This window comes from Microtus oregoni, unplaced genomic scaffold, assembly GCF_018167655.1.
Source record: "Microtus oregoni isolate MIOR12 unplaced genomic scaffold, Mior012 000005F_ref0000423, whole genome shotgun sequence".
NCBI classification, from domain to species: domain Eukaryota; kingdom Metazoa; phylum Chordata; class Mammalia; order Rodentia; family Cricetidae; genus Microtus; species Microtus oregoni.
The window spans coordinates 35,718,764-35,737,268 of record NW_024543064.1 but is presented as its reverse complement, the minus strand read 5'-3'; the positions used below and the strand labels follow the sequence as shown (position 1 = coordinate 35,737,268).

Genomic DNA, 18,505 nt, shown 5'->3' with positions numbered 1-18,505 from the left:
GGCCCTGCCTCCTGTCCCACCGTCCCCTCCCCCAGTACTCCTATCTCAGGGTCCTCCTTCAAACTAGAAGATCCAGAAATGATCCTCGGGGATACTGGACCTTCCTTCTCTTCCAATGAGGTCCTTCATAGTAGGTCCCCTCACTCCTGGCATCGTTGCAAGACCCCAGTAGCTTCAATCTCTCCCCACGGCTCATCGCTCTGGACAACAGCTCAGTTTTGTTCCCTTTTTCATCTCTTGTTGGAATTTGGTCCAGGGTCCTGACTACAGCCAAAAATGGTTTTTTATCCTGGCCATAGAAGCTGACCACAGGAACCTCAGATGGGGCTCCTAGCTGAGACTGTCATGTCAATATCAGGAGCACAGGTGACCACTGACAAGGTGACTTTCCAGCTAAGCCGAGTGCTGGCACTGTTGCTCTTGTCCTTCTCCACTCGGGGCTTTGACGCACCTGGCTCCAGGCGGCCCCCAGCATCTCCTGTTCTCGCCACTTCTCCCTCTAAAAGGCCATAGAGCTTAGAATCCCATAGTTACATGCCCCCTTACCCTATTCTAGAAGCCTGTGTCTCCCTCCCTTTTGGTACCTCCAGGAAGGCTTGGATTCTTTTTCACAAAAGCAATTGTGTTTGTTTGTTTGTTTGAAAACAGAATCTCATGGTTTAGGCTGATCTTATGTGCTCAATCATGCCTAGCTAAAATTAGCAATTCTATTTTTTTTATTCTGAGTACTGGACCCAGGGTTTTGAACACACTAGACAAATACTCTACCAATCATCAATATCCCTAGGCCTCAAAAAAACAATTCTCAAGCATACCTAAATATGAGGAATGATGTTGTTTTTTTTTCCCCTAGTCCCTAGCACCGGACAGGGCACACTGTAGGTCCTTAGCAAATGCTAGTGGTTTAAATTAAGTGAAGAAAAAACCCTACCCACTAGGCTCTCCTGGAAAGCTACATTATGGCACATGCACAGTAAGGTCTGAGATAGGGAGGCCCAGGTGCACACACACAGACAGAAGTCTGCTCCACCCTCCACAGCTGCCTCTCCAGGAACAGCAATATTGCTTGATCGCCACAGACACCTGCTCATTGTCCTGCTTTGAGGAGAAGACAAGCTGGGAACACTCTTATTCTTGCAGGACCCATACAAATGACTCCTCTCAGAAGCCTGCTCTGACATCGCCCCAATAGTTCCAAGGACACCTGATCACTTGAATGGCATTGGCCTGTGTCTTCATGTTGAGCGTGATAGCAAGGGGTTAGGTACTCAGAAGACTCACAGGGGATGTTGGAAAACAGGCCACGTGAGAGAGCCCATCTTGGACAGCTGAGAAACATCTCAGGAGAAAGGACTCATTGAGTGCTCCAGGAAAAGCTACAGAGTCAAACTTTGCAGCCAGATCTCCTCTCCTTGGCATTAGCCATAGAGCTCAGCTCCCAGCCAACAGTGGCCCAACATCCACAAGGGGTGAATTTCACAAATGCTGATCAAGGTAGAGACTGACTCCTCTAGCTGAGGAGAGGTGAGCTCTCTCTCTCCACCACCCTTTTGTCTGCTCCTTGTCGTTTTCTCCTCCTCCTTTCCCTCAGCATCACCACCACTCACGCTTCCCTGATGAACGAGAAACCCCTTCCTCCTGTCCACCTTCAGTCTTATCTCTGTGCTCCAGAGAGACACCCAAAGGTGGAGAGTGGGAATGGGAGCTATAAATCCTAAACTGAGGAGAAGGTGGCTCCCCTCCATTTGGTCCTCCCAGGCGGGATCTCCCTACAATCGGATATGGTAAGCCTGACGCCTGAGGAGTCAGGCCCAGAAAAGAGCTTGTGACCCTTGTGGAATAAATTCGAAAAGTAATCACGTGCAAAAGCAAGAGCTACATCCCTTAGAGAAGCTGGCAGAGTCCTGAGGTGAGTGGGCACTCTGGGAGCCTGGCCCTTCCATTCCCCTTTTCCCTGCTGTGGGCCTTCTGAAACCTCCATTCTCCAGCACAGATGGCTTGTCTAGATGCGACCTCTCTAGGAGTACCCACTCTCCCAGTCCCCCTGTTCCCCCTGTGCCGTCCCCCCCACCCAGTGAAGCACACCTTCTCTCCTGGCCTGCTGGGAGAAGAGGTGGCGCCAAGCAGTAGTGTGGTAGGTAGTTCTTAGGGAGGACTTCTGAGCAGCAACAGAACCTTCCAGTGGGTCAGCATGGGTCTGGGAGTGGCCAGACACCCAGCTCTTCCAAGGGTCTACTTTGAAAGGAAACTGCTTCTTTCTAGACGCCCCCAACATCTGGGGCCTGAGCCTTGGCTGAGCCAGTTCAGTGTTAGACCGGGTGCTGAGAACACATACCCAAGCAAAGCTGGGCAATACTTGATCTAGGCAGCCCTTACTGGGCCTATCTGGAAGGAAACCGCTCCAGGTAAGCGTGTAAAAATGAGAGCTCCATCTTGGTTCAGGCCTCCAGAGGGCAGAGGAAGAAGCTGGGAAACTTGGACCTGGTTAGGAGGATGACTCTGACAGGTCCTCATTGGTCCAGTCTCAGAAGGAAGGATGCCTGGGATGTGGACAGATTGAGTGAATTTGTGAATGAATTCATAGATCCTCCGTCCACACTCTTCTGTGTCTATCCAGGCTTCTCAGCAACAACCTCAAACTGGACCTTCATCCCATGCCTATAGGGGCATGCAGCCACACCCCTTTCTAGTGCAGATTCTAATTAGGGAAGGGGTGCTGAAAAGAAGCCCCGCCCCTGGGAAAACTCTCCCTGCCCCCTCCCCAGCCCCAGGCTCTCCAGGGCTGCACAAATGCTAAAGACTACAGGCAGGGGCTTCCTGAAAGGAACTGCACTGTTTCCACGCAGGGTGAGAAAAACTGCAGCCTAGACAGTGTGGGCGGCGGGAATTAGTTGCTGGGGTGCTCGCAAACCACGCACCCAAAGGAGCGAAGGCGAGAAGGACGCTCCGGGCTTGTAGGTGGGAGCCAGGCGAGCTTGGCCGCCCACGCTGGAAAGGGGCTCCGGCCAGGGCCAGCGAGAGGCTGCTGTGATACATAGCCAGTTCTGCTGTCCCAACCGGCGTCGCTGCCTCCAGCCCATCGCCTGTGCTGCGACCCAGCAGAGAAGAACTGACCACAGATCTCGCCTGGTGTGCCAACCCTCCCGGAGCCCCTGCCTGCACCGTTGGCTGACCAGCCCCTGGAACCCTGGAACTCCCTTCGCTCGCTCGCTCGCTCACTCGCTCGCTAGCTCGGGGAGCCTGGTCACAACAGGGGCGTGTCCACGCGCCCTTTCAGGCAAGTGCAGCTGTAGAAATTTGGGGGTTGCTGGAGTGGGCGTCGACTCTGGAGGGACTGCTGAAGAAAAGGGGAAGATGCTTATCCTGGGAGGGTACCAGACAAGGGATCAGGGATCTCTGGTCTTGAGAAAACAAAAGTGAAAAAGAGAAAGGGGAGAACAGGAGACACACCACAGACTAGCTGACTTGACTCCCTGTCCTACCCTGGTCCCCGATGCTCTTAACAGATGAATCTACCCTAGAACTTCCCTCTACCCTCTACACTTTCTCCAATGCCCAAAATGAGGAGAAAGCTGAGAGAAACTGGGAGAGAGCAACTCCCAGTCGGAGAGACAAGTGTAGCCCAGGAGACAGACTTCCGCAGCTTCTGCAACTAATGCTCCCTTCCCATGTGTTTCTCTAATATCCCCTGAGCATTGAGAAGAGAGAGGAACCCCAATCCTGGACACAAGAGGCCCCCGTGACTATAGGATCCTGAACTGAATAGCACACCCTCTGCACAGGAAGGTAGAGCTGGGGGAGTGAGCTGGGGACAAAACTGACTTGGAGACCAGCTCTCTGAACCTGAGGAGCTTAGCTCCCACAAGAGCAGAACCCAGAGGGCTACCTGGAGGAATCTGGGCTGATAAGACAAGCAGCTGAGGGGTCCAGCAGGGTTTTAACAGTGAGAAGGAATGGGGAATGACCAAGATCAAGTGTGGAACAAGAGAAGAAAGAACAGACTGGAAGGATCTTTGGCAGGAGGATCTAAAGGGCCCCAAGATGAGTTTCAAGTGTGTGGAGGAGAGCCTGAGGGTGACGGAGGGCCGCCTTCATGGAAAAAGGCAATATTGAAGAAACCTATACACAGAGGCCGTATTCTCAGGAAGTAGGGGTTCAGAAGGCTTCAATAGCAGAGACCAAGAGCCGAATGATGTTCATTAAGCTCATTGGGGGTCACTGATGGCTTTGTGAATAGAGAGGCCGGAACAGACTGGAGTGGATGCCCTTGGGAAGGAAGGGAATTGTGGAGAATAGACCGTGTATTCACAAAGCGGGGAGACTGCTAGCTCAAGACCATGATTGGGTTGGATTGAAGATGGGACAGGCAACAGTTCCCAGGAGGAGGTGTGACCCACCGAGGGGGCTGGTGAGCTCAGGTCAGGAAGGGAGTTGTAGGTATACTGGTTGGTGTGGCCCAATGGGGTTTCTTCTCATCTCCCAGACTTAAGAGTTGGGTGAAGACTTGAGAAGGCAGGAAGCTGGACTGAGACAGGGTTGAGCTTTGCTGGTCAACGCTGGCAGAACAAAGAGATGAGACAAAATCACAAGAGTCACTGAAGTAAAGTCAGTGTGAGCCACAGGTGGACACAGAAAATATCACAGACATGAGGACCATGGCAAAGAGCTAGGACTCTGGGGATTGCATGGCTTCAAAGAATATTAGACCAGGCTCTGCCATGTATTACCACAAGGTTTGTGTCTTTAAATAATTAACTTAACGTGAATCTGTATTTCCTAATTGTCAAAAAGGGATTGTAATATGTTTACTTCTTAGGACTGTCATGGGATTAAATAAATTAACACATATAAAGGGCTTAAGTCATTGTTCATTTTCCATTGCTATAACAGAATAGCTATGACTTAGTATCTTACAGGATGATAGAGTCCTGGAGGGTACAGTGCGGGGCAGAGTAGCTGAAATGAGGTGAAGGAACTGGGCGATGGGGATAAGAAGTCAAGGAACTAACAGAGAAGGGGCCAGAAGGGCTGCAGGCCCTGGGCAAGATAGGGCAGGGAGGAGGGGAAAGTGGAGCTGGTCTCAAGGCCTTAGAAGAGATGAAGGGAGGATAGCTCCAGCCCAGCAGTGTGAAGTCCCTGCCAACTGTCCCTCCTGTTGCTCCAGGTAGCTCAGTTGCTGTTGTGGAGACAGAGGCCTAGACCATCTGCCCATACCTGTCCCCTGGCTAGGGACTAGGAATGCATAAGAACCGAAAGGAAACAAAAGACCCAGGCAGCAGAGCCACTGTTGCCCGGTTGGGTACCAAAGTTGGTCTAATGGACACAGGGCTGTGGCTGATGCAGAATCCTGTCTCTTGGGCTATCTACTATGCTAGAATAAAAGCCTATGAAACCTGTGGGGACCTTCCACGTGGGACTCCTACCTCACAGGTAGGCGAGTGGCAGTGGAATAGCCCATGAGGAGCTCTGGGGCTGCTTGCTGGCTAGAGGCGTGTAAACAGGAGGGCATTGTAGGAGCACACGGAGCAGAGCTTCCTCCTCCGTCAGCTCTCCTGAGGCCACTGCTCTCAGGCACCTCACCCATCCTCCACCACCACCGTGGCACCGGGTGCATCTAGAGATACACCTGCTAAGCAGAAGCTCTTCTCCACCAGACAGAGATGTGTCAGCTCATGTCTGCATTCTGCGAGCAATGCAGCTCGCTCTGGGTTTGTTTGGCTCCTGAGTGTGCTTGTAGTGAGTGTGGTGGTGGTAGGTGTCACACACTGGAAGACCAGATAAGAGAGTCCAGATGTCACACACAGACTAGAAAGCCAAGCTTTCCAAAATTCTTCCTCAAACATCATGCCTAGGCTTGTGTGTGTGTGTGTGTGTGTGTGTGTGTGTGTGTGTGTGTGCGCACGCGTGGGAGGGTGAGTGGGAAAGATTCTGGCCATTAACTGGAGAGGGATGATGGTGTCTCTCTGGGCCCTGGGGAGGCAGAATCCATTTGGCACGAGCTGAGAACTTGCAGTGTAATGAATAAGCCCCAGCAGGCAATGAGTAACAGTGATATAGGAGGCTCTCTGAGGATGTGATAGAGTTGAGGATAGAGCGGGCATTAGTCTGGGGCCCAGAGGAGGGGAGGGGCCTTGCCCAAACTTCAGGGACTAAAGAGGAAAGGAAGAGTTCCCAGGCAAGGGCAACAAAAGACTTTGAGCAAAATGTCTGGAACACACATGGAGGACGAGACTACTATCTTTACCAAAGTCCCTGGGCTCTTACCCAGAGGCTCTTGGAGAAGGAGCCAGGACTGGGAGGCCTATCAGTTGCTGCCAGACAGTTGCTTTTGTTCAACACAGAAGTCTTAGGTCTGGGACAGGCTGACACAGGGGCTTCAGGCAGAAACTTCCCCCACAAGGAGCTCATAGCTCTACCTACTGACGACCACCCCGCTTGCTGATGGTTACCTGGGTTATTATAATCAACGGCTACGGTCTCTTTAAAAAGTGTGTGTGTGTGTCTGTCTGTCTGTCTGTTTGTATAGCATCTGAAGAATTTGAGATTTCCTCTGACCTAAACATACACACAGAAGACAGAGAGAAAGGGAGGGGGAGAGAGAGAGATAGAGAGAGAGAGAGAGAGAGAGAGAGAGAGAGAGACAGAACCCAGGTGTAGTGGTGACTTTTTTGGGTAATAGTTTATTTCAGCCCAAAGCAAAGAATTTGGAGAAATGAACAAATTCAAGTCATGTTACTGATCAGTGTGCTCCTTCTATGGTACTTTGTGATATTTTGATAGGGACTTCTAAACAGGCCCCTATTTCTCCCTTCACAAAGGGGCATCAGGTTGACAAGAGACCTCAGTTCGGAGATAACCATTCACATTGTATCCCTCCCTTCCTTGTTCAGACGGCTAAGGTGCCAAGGAGAAGTCCCAGCTATTTCAAGTTGCCTATCAGCTAAAATCCGTATCTCTGAGGCCCACCCCAAGTTCCTGCCCCTGTCTCTGCCCCAAACTGTTTCTACACTAGGCTCCCAAATAAAGATTACAAAGCCTTCCTGGCCAGAAGCAGGACAGCAGGGAGAAGAAACAGCTTAGCCAGGATGGTGGGCAGCAGACATCAGTGGTCAGAGCCCTGTCCATCTGTGTTCTGGCTTGGCACAGTCTTCCTCCAAAACCTCTCTCATTCTGAGCCTCAGTTTCTCCCATCTATTGAGGACTTGGTTGTGGAATGTGATGGTGCGTGACTGTAATTTCACCTCCTCAGGGCAGAAGGATCACAAGTTCAAGTCCATCCTGGGCAGCTTAACAATTTAGCAAGATCCTGTTTCAAAAAAAAAAAAAGAGGTCTAAGGATGGGGCTGGAGAGATGGCTCAGTGGTTAAGAGCACTGCCTGCTCTTCCAAAGGTCCTGAGTTCAATTCCCAGCAACTACGTGGTGGTTCACAACTAGCTGTAATGAGATCTGATGCCCTCTTCTGGCCTGCAGGCCAGACAGACCACTGTATACTTAATAAATAAATAAATCTTTAAAAAAAAAAAAGTCTAAGGATGTAGCTCAGTAGTAAAGCACTTGACTTCCATGTATGAGGCTCTGGGTTTACTTCCCAGATCAGGGCATGGTCTAGGTGATCTCCACCGACTCACTAAAGCGAAGTTCTTTTAATCTGCCAACTCAATATTCAGAGCAATGGTCTTTCCTGCTCTCAAGTGCTGGGCTTGAGGGCTTTAATTGGAATGAAACACAAAGGCGCCAGAGGATTTACAGCAGCAACAGAATAAAGTCAACAGGGTCTCGCTTCCGAATTCAGTAGCTCAGCTTAGGAATGACTGATCACAGTTCCCTGCCCAGGAGAAAAAGCTGAGCTGGGCCTGGTAGGACAGGCCTGTGATCCAAACTACTAAGGAAGATGCCAAGTTCAAGGCCAGCCTGAGCAACTCAGTAAGCCTGGGTCTCAATAAGTGAAGGGGGGGGGGGTGATAAACAGCTCAGTCGTAGGGCTGATCTAGGCAATGAGGCCTAAGCCTAAATTTGATCTCCACTGTTACCAAAAGCAAAACAAACGGAAACAAATCAGTATGATCTTAAATATCTAGTGAGCCGCATCCCACAGCTTTGCTAACAAAACAGAACCAGGGGCGTCTGAGATCCTCAGATTCTATATCGTCAAAGAAATGAGATCTCAGGCCTTCCAGCCATCCAAGGCTCCCTTGTCCAAAGTCAGCTTTCAAAGCTGGGGTGAGTGAGGGGCCAGAATCCATCAGTTCTGCCTGCGACACCATCACTCAGTCTCCAGCTGAACCTTCATTGCAAGAAATAAGACCGTGCCTTTGCCAGAGAATGTCAGATATTGATAACTGTGAGGAGCGGAACAGGCAGGGATGTGAAAGAGGAAAAACTGGAAGTCCCACCGACGTCCTGAGGTTAAAACTCGGAAATGTAGCAAGGCCATGTATGGACACCCTCACAAATTCATCTGCTGCATGCCTTTAGCGGCCGCCTGGAAGCTGGTTGGCCACACAGTGGGAAGCTTCCTTGAGGCAGCTTAGATACCCTCAACAACCTTTGTTATCAGGAGTTTGGACATAGAAACTGTTCTGTTTCTAAACGGCATGAGCCGCCTCTCAGAGCTGAGATTTCATATCTATTGTCTTCATCATGTTTCGTGTTTGCTGCATTTTTTAGGCATTTTGCTTAGCGTAAAGCATTCAACTATCATTATATCCTATGAGGTGTCGATTAGCCCCAATGGGACCTCATGATACCCTATGCGGTTGGGGCTATCAGCCCCACACAGGTGAGCACAGTCAGGCTACCTTTTCCTTGCCCTCCCTACTCCTCACCTGCATCCCATCTAGGGAGTCGATTACTCCTCTCTCTACCTAGGACCTTTTCCTAACATTGCTCCACAATTTCAACACAGCTCACAAACTATGCATTCCCAGTCCTTGGTGCCTGTGACCTCACATTGTAAATCAGAATTCCCAAACAGAAGTCATACATGCTGGAGTTTGGGTTGGGAGTTTGGAGTTTTGTTCATTTGAGACAGTCTCACTATGTAACCCTGGCTAGCCTGGAACTCACAAAGATCCACCTGCCTCTACCACTCAGTGCTGGGATTAATGGCATGTCACAATCTTGTTTTCTTTTGTTTGAGAAGTCACACATTCTGAGACTGTGACTATATATCTGCATTGATTTTCGGAATTTTGCCAATCCAGTGATAGTTCCCAGAACCAGACACATCTAGAAATCCCAAGAAGGGGATTACGACATCCATAGATTGGATTTGTATTCTTAACTTGTCTTGTGTGTATGTGTGTAACTGTGGGTACATGCATACTACAGCATGTATGTGGAAGTCAGTTGGTTCTTTCTTCCCCTTGCTTTAAGTTGTAGTCCCTCCTATTTTTGCTCCTGTGCTGTGTACACCAGACTAGCTGTGCAGTGAGCTTCCAGCCCATTCTTCTGCTCCGCCTCCCATCTTGCAATCGGGGTGTGGGATTACAGATGCTGCCCACCACATCTGGCTTTTTACTTGTTTCAGGGCCGTTTTACTTGTGTTCCAGGAATCAGACTCAGTTTCCCAGGCAAGCACTTTTACCTTCTGAGCCATCACCCAATAGATGAGGCTTTTGAAGCTAAATCCACCTGGTGGTGGAATGGAGGTAGTCCTGGAATTTACTAGAATGCACTGTCTAGAAAGGGTTCCGGGGTCCAGATCATGGGAGAACTGCCCCCTCAGTGGGCAGCTGAACATCAAAAACAGCATCACTCTCACGGAGCCTCGTCTGATGTTCATAGAAGTTAATGTCCTTGCCGGGCGGTGGTGGCGCACGCCTTTAATCCCAGCACTCGGGAGGCAGGCGGATCTCTGTGAGTTCGAGGCCAGCCTGGTCTACAAGAGCTAGTTCCAGGACAGGAACCAAAAGCTACGGAGAAACCCTGTCTCGAAAAATAAAATAAAAAAAGAAGTTAATGTCCTTGTTATGCCTACCAGAGCCTAAAGTGGAGCAGACAGCAGGTCCAGTAGGTCCTGGGTCTGGGTTTTGGGTAAACTGCTAGGTTCTCCATGCTTCATTTTCTAAAAACTAGACCAGATTATCCCAAGAAACTAGACCAGGTTATCCCAAGAAACTAGACCAGGTTATCCCAAGAAACTAGACCAGATTATACCAAGGAACTAGACCAGGTTATCCCCAGGTCTCCACCACTTGGAGGTGGGGGTGGAGAACTGTTTAAAACCCCAAAGCTGCACTCTGGCTAGGACTGTGGAATAGGGGGGAGCAAAGAAGGATCTTTTAACCAGCTGCCTGCCGCGCACTTCACAGCCTTTTAGTTAGAGCCTGAAGGCTTCCTGGAGGAGAGATGAGGGTAAGATTTGCAGTGGCATCTCCAGGGGACTAACTGGGCAGGAAAACAATCTGCAGATTCTTCATGTCAGATGGGTTGTTTTCAGGACTGTCCAAGATGACCTGGGCAACTGCAGACAGTGCAGATAGCCACAGAACGGAGCCCACATTGAAAGTGGATAACACCCCCTTCCCCTCTAACTCGTCCTCTTGCTGTGTGCCCGCAGGACCACCACAAGCTTGCCCTGACATGTGTGCTATTCTGAGCAGGCAGGCAGACAGAGCTTGAGGCGTGCAGGGCATGAGCGGGCAGATGCCGCAAGCAAAGAAGAAAAGTACAGCGCCCCCGACCCCAGCGCCCCCTGGCCGTGCCCAAGGCCGACTACACCGCCTGCCGTCGCCCGCGCTGTGCTGTGCCTGTGGCTTGTGCTTACTGCTGGCGGGCCTGAACGTGACCCTGGTGGGAGCTTTCGCCGTCTCCCTGCCCGGGCACAACGCACCACTGGTGGTGGGACCGGCGCTGCTTGTGCTGGCTCTCGGCTTCTTCGCTGCTTGCTGCATGTGCAGCCGCCGGGGGCCCGTGTCCTGCGCTCGCTCCTCAGCCACCGCGAGCCAGGGCGGCGGGCGCGCAGGGACCGTGGCACTGGAGATGGAGAGCAGCGAGCGCACAGCCCAAGACACGACCGCAGTGCAGTTCAGTCCTGCCGCTTCGGCAGCATCCTCTGGCCACTCCAGCCCCGGGCCCGGTCTCTTTGCCCTGGACCCTCCTGCGCCGGCAACCTCGGCAGGCTACTTACCGCGCACCGAAGGGACCCAGCTCAACTTCCCTAGGGACCTGGCTGCCTCCTAGTGGGCCAGGAGAAGGGAGGAGAGGTAACGCCAAGGACTGAGCACAAGTGGCCTCATCTGTCCCATCTCTAGAACTTCCAAACAGAGAGTGTAGTGATGGCATTGGCTCTCACACCTCTAAGAAGACAGCAGACCTTTGATCTCTTGGGTGGGGTCTCTAAGCTCTACTTCATCCTCTCTTCTCCTCTCCACAATGATGAAACTGGACCCTGAATCTGTAAACCTGTTCCATCCCACGGTGTTTGAGCACTATGGAGGAAGCCTCATCCAACGGAAGGGATCCAGTCAGGCCCTCGGGGTAGAAAGAGGGATGAAGGTCAAACTAGCTATACCAGACCCTTTCTGTGTGACAAAGGTCAGGAGAGCTGAGCTGGGGTCCTCAGTGGTGATGAGGCTTTCCAATCCCGAAGGTCCCGGCGTGTATTTTCACTGCCAGCAACACCCGTCCCCATGACTGTGCCATACTGTGTGTTCCAGCTGTGCCTCATTCCTCAATAAAGCACCTTCTGAGTCAGTACTCTGTCTGTGCGCGACGGGGGGGGGGGGGGGGGGGGAGGGGATTGTCTGGCAGGGGGCCTCTGAGGAGCACCTGGGTCTGGGGGTGCTGGCAGCCTACAGCTAAGCACTCCAGCATCCTGGCACCAGCCCTCCTTGGAGGTCTAAAAGGATCCCAGGGGAGAGGAGTATGTGACTGAACGAGATGGTCTCTAAGACTCTGTGTGCCTGGAAACGTCCATGGAGAAACTGTGCAGATGTGAGGCTGGGAGAGGGTCGGAGTGACTGTGAGTGCATTTGCTTGGATCCTATAAGAGATGAGTACAGTGTTTAGATGACTATCGACATCCCATGTGGGTAGCAGTTGAGAGTGTGGCCACCAGTACAGACAGGGAAGAGAGAAGAGCTCCAAGGACCAAGAAAAGCCCAGACCTTCAGAGCTAACTGGGCTTGTAGTCTAGGCCTAGCCTATGTTCTGACCTGGTAGATGAGGACTTCTGCTGTAGATATGAGGCAGGCCTTGCAAGAGGGCCCTGGGAACAGAAGACTGGGGGATGACTCCATGACTCTAAGCCAGCCCCTCTTCTTGATAAAGGGACCCCATGCTACCCCACCATCCTTTGACAGTGGTAACTCCTTGCCCACCCACTTTGGGCTTCATAAGCCTTCTTCTCTGTCTGTGGTGGACTCTGATGCTCCTCTACCACGGACCAGGTACCTCCCAACAGCTCTGAGCCCTTTCTTCCTTCATTCGCCTGCTGCCTTGCCCTACCCTCCTCTCCTCCTTTCTCCCCACTCCAGGGTCATAAAGGAAAGCAAATTCACCAGCAGGTGTTGAGTCATCCCCATTAGTTCACATGAGTCAGTAGCCCCTCAGCTTTGACACACTCAGCACCTGAAACACATGGCCTCTTCTTACAGCATCTTCTTACAGCATCTGATGGCACGCATGTGTGTATGGACATGGGTGAGTGAATGTCTGGTCATTTCCAGCCTCATACTCTTGTGGATCGGTGCTCTGTAATCCCAAACACCACCTGCTTCCACTTCCTTGAAAGTAGCCAGAGAGAGAGAGGCCCCCACTGATGCTACCTTAGGTGTGATCTGGGCCTCCCTTCTCCCAGCACCATATGAGGAGACACCCCACATGCACTCGGCAATGCCAGGCCACTGGGAAACTGTTTCTGCCAAGGTGAGGATGGGGGTGGAATCTGTCAGCAAGCTTCCTGACTGTGAGGAGTCCTTGAAGGCCTGGGAACACCTGCAAGGGGCACTGCAAGGACCAAGCCCTCTAGCCTGACCGCTTGCTCCCCCAGAGGTTCGGGGCTACAGCCAGGACACCAGCCTGACCGCTTGCTCCCCCAGAGGTTCGGGGCTACAGCCAGGACACCGAGATAATCCTTCCTAAAGGATAGGTCTCCTCAGGACTCGCCATGGAGGAACTTTGGGGTGGTCTAGGGAGCCCTGCCTCTCAGAGGAAGCTACTGCTGGCCTGGACTAGGAAACCCAGAGGGGTCAGAAACTGGGGTTTCTTTCTTCTAGTCCCATTAGAAGAAATGAAGGTGGTTACTGAGAGCTAGTTTTACCAATGAATCCAACAGATAATTTCTGAACCTTGCCATGTGCCCAGTGCTGGGAGCATACTTTCTACTTGGGGAAGCAGGGCAATAAACAGAACTGGCGGCGAGATGGCTCCATAGGTAACAGGGTGTGCTGCAGAAGCCTGAGGGTCTAAGTCCATACATGCTTATGAGCCTGTAACACAGTGTACTGCTAAGGGGCGTGGAGAATTCCTCAGGCTGACTGGCCACCCACCGAGCTTCAGGTTCAGCTTGAGATGGGCAGGGAGTGACAGAGCAGGACATCTGATGTGCTCTTCTGGCCATTGCACTTGTGCACACATGCACATCTGTCACACTCATACACACACAAGAGCAGGAGACACCGGTAAACAGCCGTATGCTGGAAATCACCATCGGAAGGTGTGCCTCAGGGACCTGGGTAGTTAGGGAGGACTTCGCTGAGAGAAGCTGAATTCTGAATGGAACGACAAGAGTCAGCCACGCTAAGGTCTAGAGAAAGAGTATTTCAAGTTCAGAAAAAATGGCCAATGAAAAAGCCCAGAAGCAAATATGAACTTGGCCTCTGTGTGCCAAAATGGAGAGATGGGCTACAGAGATTGGAGGGAGTGAGCTAGAGCAGTGTGGAGGGGGCTAATGCTCAGCCCATGGCCTGGGGTGAGAAGTCGGGATTTTATTCCCGGTGAGATGGAGCCAATGGAGGGTTTTAAGCGGGGAAGCGGCAGGAACTGATTTGTGACTGTAAAGATTGCCCTGCCTGCTGTGGAGGAAGCAGCGTTGAGGGAAGAGACAGTAAACAAGAGGCAGGTTAGGAGCTGGCTGTGAGCAGCTGTACCTGGGTCTGAGGTAAACGGGGCAGTCACCTGCTGGATTTTCTGGGGAAGGGAAAGAAAGGGCTATGGGAGGAAGTTTGAGGTATAGGTTGAAGGGCCATATTCTGTGAGAAACTTAGGCGCTGCCAGTCCAGAAGAGCAGCCATGAAGGAGCTGGTCCACAGGCCTGGCTTCTGGAGAAAGGGGCCCTGGTTTGTAGACCTGGGCGCCTCTGGCCTGTGAATGGAGGTGTGTGAGGAGAGGCAGAGGCAGAGACCTCAAACGTAGCTTAGCCTAATCTGTGCATTTGATGGAGAAGGGCTCTTAGGATGTTCTGAACCTCTGTCAACCTTCGGCTGATGCCAGGGAGTTTCCCTGAAGATGGTGGCAGGAGTTGGGGATTAAGAAGAGGAACGAGAACCAGGGAGTAGAGATCTTCATCGTGTTCTCTCCTATACATGACATGGGTAGGTGGCCGAGAATACCTGTCAAACCAGTGAATACAAGATGTGACTCATCACACAGCTGAGAAGTAGGTCCCTGATAACAGCACGTGTAAATGCCAACTGGACAAGAAGGTGGAAAAGCTCATGGGAGTGCCCACTGTCCACTGGAAGATTCTTCTATGTCTACTCCGCTGTTGGGATGCTGTGCAGGGATGCCAGAGCCTGTAGATGACCAGATGGGCTTCCATGGTGATAGTGGGGGGGTGGGAGGCAGGCTTCCCGAAAGCCAAAGAGGGCTAAGCCAGAGAAAAAGCAACACTGTTAGAGACTGCCACCAGAGGGCACCCTGAGTACATAACAGAGAATCCCAGCCTCCTAAGCAATTTTAGCCTTTTCTCTCCTGAAGGCCACAGACCCTGAGGAACTGGAAAACTGCGGGAGCTGGGGGTGAGGGCTAGTCACCTAAATGCACTAAGTAAATCATCCACACTTCTACAACTAGATGATACTGAGGAAGCCTTGACCTGGGGGAAAGGATTCATCAAGGTCACAAATAAGTCATGAGTCTATCATAGACGGAATCCTAGCGTTGATCTTGAACCCTCACCCTGGTCCGTACTGAGTCCTGGTCCTTGATTGTAGAGTGGACTTGGCCCTGGTCACACTCCGAGCCCTGGTCCTGCTTTGTCAGCGTACTGAACCCACTCTTCATTGCCAGTTTCTCTGATCCTCTTCCATAGGCCTTTATCACATACCCTGGTCCCCCTGACCCTTATCGCATGTGGAGCTGGACCTAGACCAAACTGACTTTTGATCATGGATATACATCAGCTTCTGTTTTGATTATAGACTAAGCTCTGGCCCTGCTAACAAACAGCACTGACACTGGTCCATGTACTGAGCCCTGACTGACAAAAGCCCCATCCTGATTCTGGCCATAGACCTTGACACGTGACAAAGATGGACCTTTAATCCTGATCACACTCCATCTCAATCTCTATGCTTTGCCTTCCTGACACTCCCCTGACATGAAGATACATGAAGACTCCTATCAGGTCTTCCTCCCCCAGAGGAAGTAATGCCCAGAACATTTCTGCAGGGACAAAAGGAATCCTAGGTCTCTGGTTTGCCCAGAATCTTCAGGTCCTTGGGTCTCTAGCAGGGCAAGCAGAGAAAGGCTGGTTCTAGAACATCTGAGCTACAAGGGAAGAAGGGCGGCTAGGATTCTCAAGGTATCCCAGGTGCTCCAGGGTGGGTGTAGCTAGTAGGGAAGCTGGCACAGGAGCCTCTTCCATCTGCTCCTATGGCTGCCTTAGATCCTCAGACAAGTCCCTGCTGCTTCCTGGGTTCCACCCTCTGCTACCTGTCACAGAAAATGTGAGGTGACATTCCATGTAAAAAAGAAATCCAGGCCATAATGGAGATCCCAGAACCGTAAGTCCTGTTGTAGAAAGAGAAATCCCCTCATTCTGGAAACTCCCTTTGGCTGGTCAGTCCATGCAGGCAAGAAAGAAGTGAGGTTTGCACAGGTTAGCCTCGGGATGACAGGGGATACAGCACAGGAGCAAGGTCCCCCAAGGTCTCTGTTTCTGGGGTTTGATGTGTGCTGGGGATGGGAGACCCACAAAGGGACACGGACAGATTTCATTTCTGCCCTTCCCAGGGACTGGCATGGGTGCTCTTCCCCTGCAGGGGACACAGGACTCTGCCAGGCACACAGGACTTCAGGTTCACCTAGGGAGGTACTAAGGGTGAGGGTGGCGGCGGCTGAGCCAGACAAGAGCTGGGGCGGAGGAGGGGGGGGGGGCAGCTTGAGTCAAAAAACGCTGACGCTGAAGACAATGAGCTCTCCAAGGCTGAGGCAACTCATTTGGTCCCGGCCACGCTTTATTAAATTCTCATAAACCTGTCAGGGGGGACAGGGCTCGCTTCAGTTTACCTCATTAGCCCGACACAATGACGGTGGGGGGGGGGGTGGGGAGGGGCGGCAAGGGGAGGCCAGTGCTCAGTGCTGAGAACCGAGCCAGCCGGGAAGATAATTGAATTAAGTGGCTTTTGTTAATGGTTTTTAAGACTCCGAAGTGTAAATAACATTTAGGGGCTTTCTTTTAATGGGGCTGGGGTTTTAGAGACCCAGGGAGCTTAGAGGACTGCCAAGTCTGGCCCCTGCCCTTCTCCCCTAAGCCAAGGGAGAGTCCCTTGGATATGTTGAAGTTAGCCTGCAAGGCCGAGCAGAGCCAAAGGTGAGCGCACTTTCTGGTGCATCTTTGAACAGAGACACAAGGAGGAGGTCATCCTCAAAAGGGGCATAAATGCAGGGGGCTAACTGTGATGGTCTGCTTAGTCCCCGAATGCCACTCTTGGGAAATTTGGCCGGGGGTATCTCAGGTATGTTACTGACACCTGGCCAGTGAGTGTTCAGAGGGCTTGACCTCAAGGGTCTACAGGACTGGATGCATTGGAAGTAGAAGATTCTGGCTTTATTGCCTGGGAGGTGGTGAGTTCTTCAGTGCAAGGTGTGTGGGAAGGCTATGGGCTTGAGTTTCCAGCCTTTGCATAAGGAGGAAATCCAGACTTCCCAAAGGAGTGTAGCCTGGACTGAGCCGGAAGAGATGGCTCAGTGGGTAAAAGTGTTTGCCATGAAGCCTGATAACCTGAGTTTGATCCCCAAAGTCCACATGCTGGAAGGACAAACTGTCCTTGGGCCTCCACATGTGCACTGTTGCATACATGTACAACCTACACACCCACACACATGCACACTAAATAAGCTGAAATGTAATAAAAGGAGGACCCTGCAGATGGAGTGATCAGCTTGCTGGCCTAAAGTAACAGCAGACAGGAAACTGGATGCCAAAGAACAGGGACATGGACAGAAACTGTTTTTGAAACCACCCCCTGGACTTACTCAGTCCCTGCTTCCTCAAGAAGCTTCATCCTTCCTACACTCACATACAATAGGCTGGAAGCAAAGAAGGTTCTCCGGGCAAGGTCCCCAGGAAGCAAGGTGAGGCAGAACTGGCCATGAGCCAGCCTACAAAGGGTTAAGGCGCTAATCGCCCTGTATGCGACAAAGGGAAGTAGGTTTTCTGATCCAGAAAGGATCAGTCCATGGGATGCCCCATCAGGCCCTTCAGCGTGAAATTACACCCCAGCAGGGGGTTCTCCCCTCCCCCTACACACACTGCCCTCATGGGCCTGGCACAGGATTAGGGCCTGGAGTCATGAGTTTAATAGACCCTGCCTCCCTTCTCCATTTTTTCTGCCCCTGAAGGCTCCATCCTGCCGCAGGCCTGGACCAGCCTCTTTCCCCACTGTCTGTTTACCTGGCTGTTGGTCTGTCTGTTCATCTCTAATTATTGGTCTAATCATTCTGCCTGTCTCTTGGGCTACGGCCTAACCTTACACTCTGTTTCAATACATTTATACTCTTGCGTTTTCAGTTTGAGACAAGTCTCACTGTGTAGTCCAGGTTGATTTCAAACTTAATCCTCATGCCCGTATCTCCCAAATCCTTCTAACCTTCAATCAGCACCCTAATGTATATATTTCTTATTTTTTTTTTTGTTTTTGTTTTTAGAGACAGGGTTTCTCTGTGGCTTTGGAGCCTGTCCTGGAACTAGCTCTTCTAGACCAGGCTGGCCTCGAACTCACAGAGATCTGCCTGCCTCTGCCTCCCAAGTACTGGGATTAAAGACGTGCACCACCACCGCCCGGTATTATATATTTCATTGCTCATCTATTTGCTGTCTGGATCCTCATTAATACAAAGGCATATTAGTATCAGGGACTCCACCCCATTCACTGCTGACTTCCTAGCGCACGGAAGGCATCTGGGCAGTGATTGAATGATGCACCCTAACTATTAGTTCACTGAGTCACTCCCATTTACCTTGCAAGCTGACATGTGGTCCCTAAACAGTAACACTGATGATTAGGACTGAAAGGAGAAAGCGAAAGCCTTTGCTAGGATCAGGCCATGTCCTCA

The 18,505-nt window shown here is 51.4% G+C and overlaps 1 protein-coding gene across 1 annotated transcript; it reads left to right on the top strand.

Annotated features, from left to right (window-relative positions):
- Positions 1-10,648: 10,648 nt before the first annotated feature.
- On the top strand, positions 10,649-11,185 carry Tmem275 (transmembrane protein 275). Its single transcript, XM_041651362.1, has one exon. The coding sequence runs from the start codon at positions 10,649-10,651 to the stop codon at positions 11,183-11,185; it is 537 nt and encodes a 178-aa protein (XP_041507296.1).
- The last annotated feature ends 7,320 nt before the right edge of the window (positions 11,186-18,505 follow it).

What these genes read in the sequence shown, in the direction of transcription:
- Tmem275 (XM_041651362.1), top strand. Translation starts at nt 10,649, where the DNA reads ATGCCGCAAGCAAAGAAGAAAAGTACAGCGCCCCCGACCCCAGCGCCC.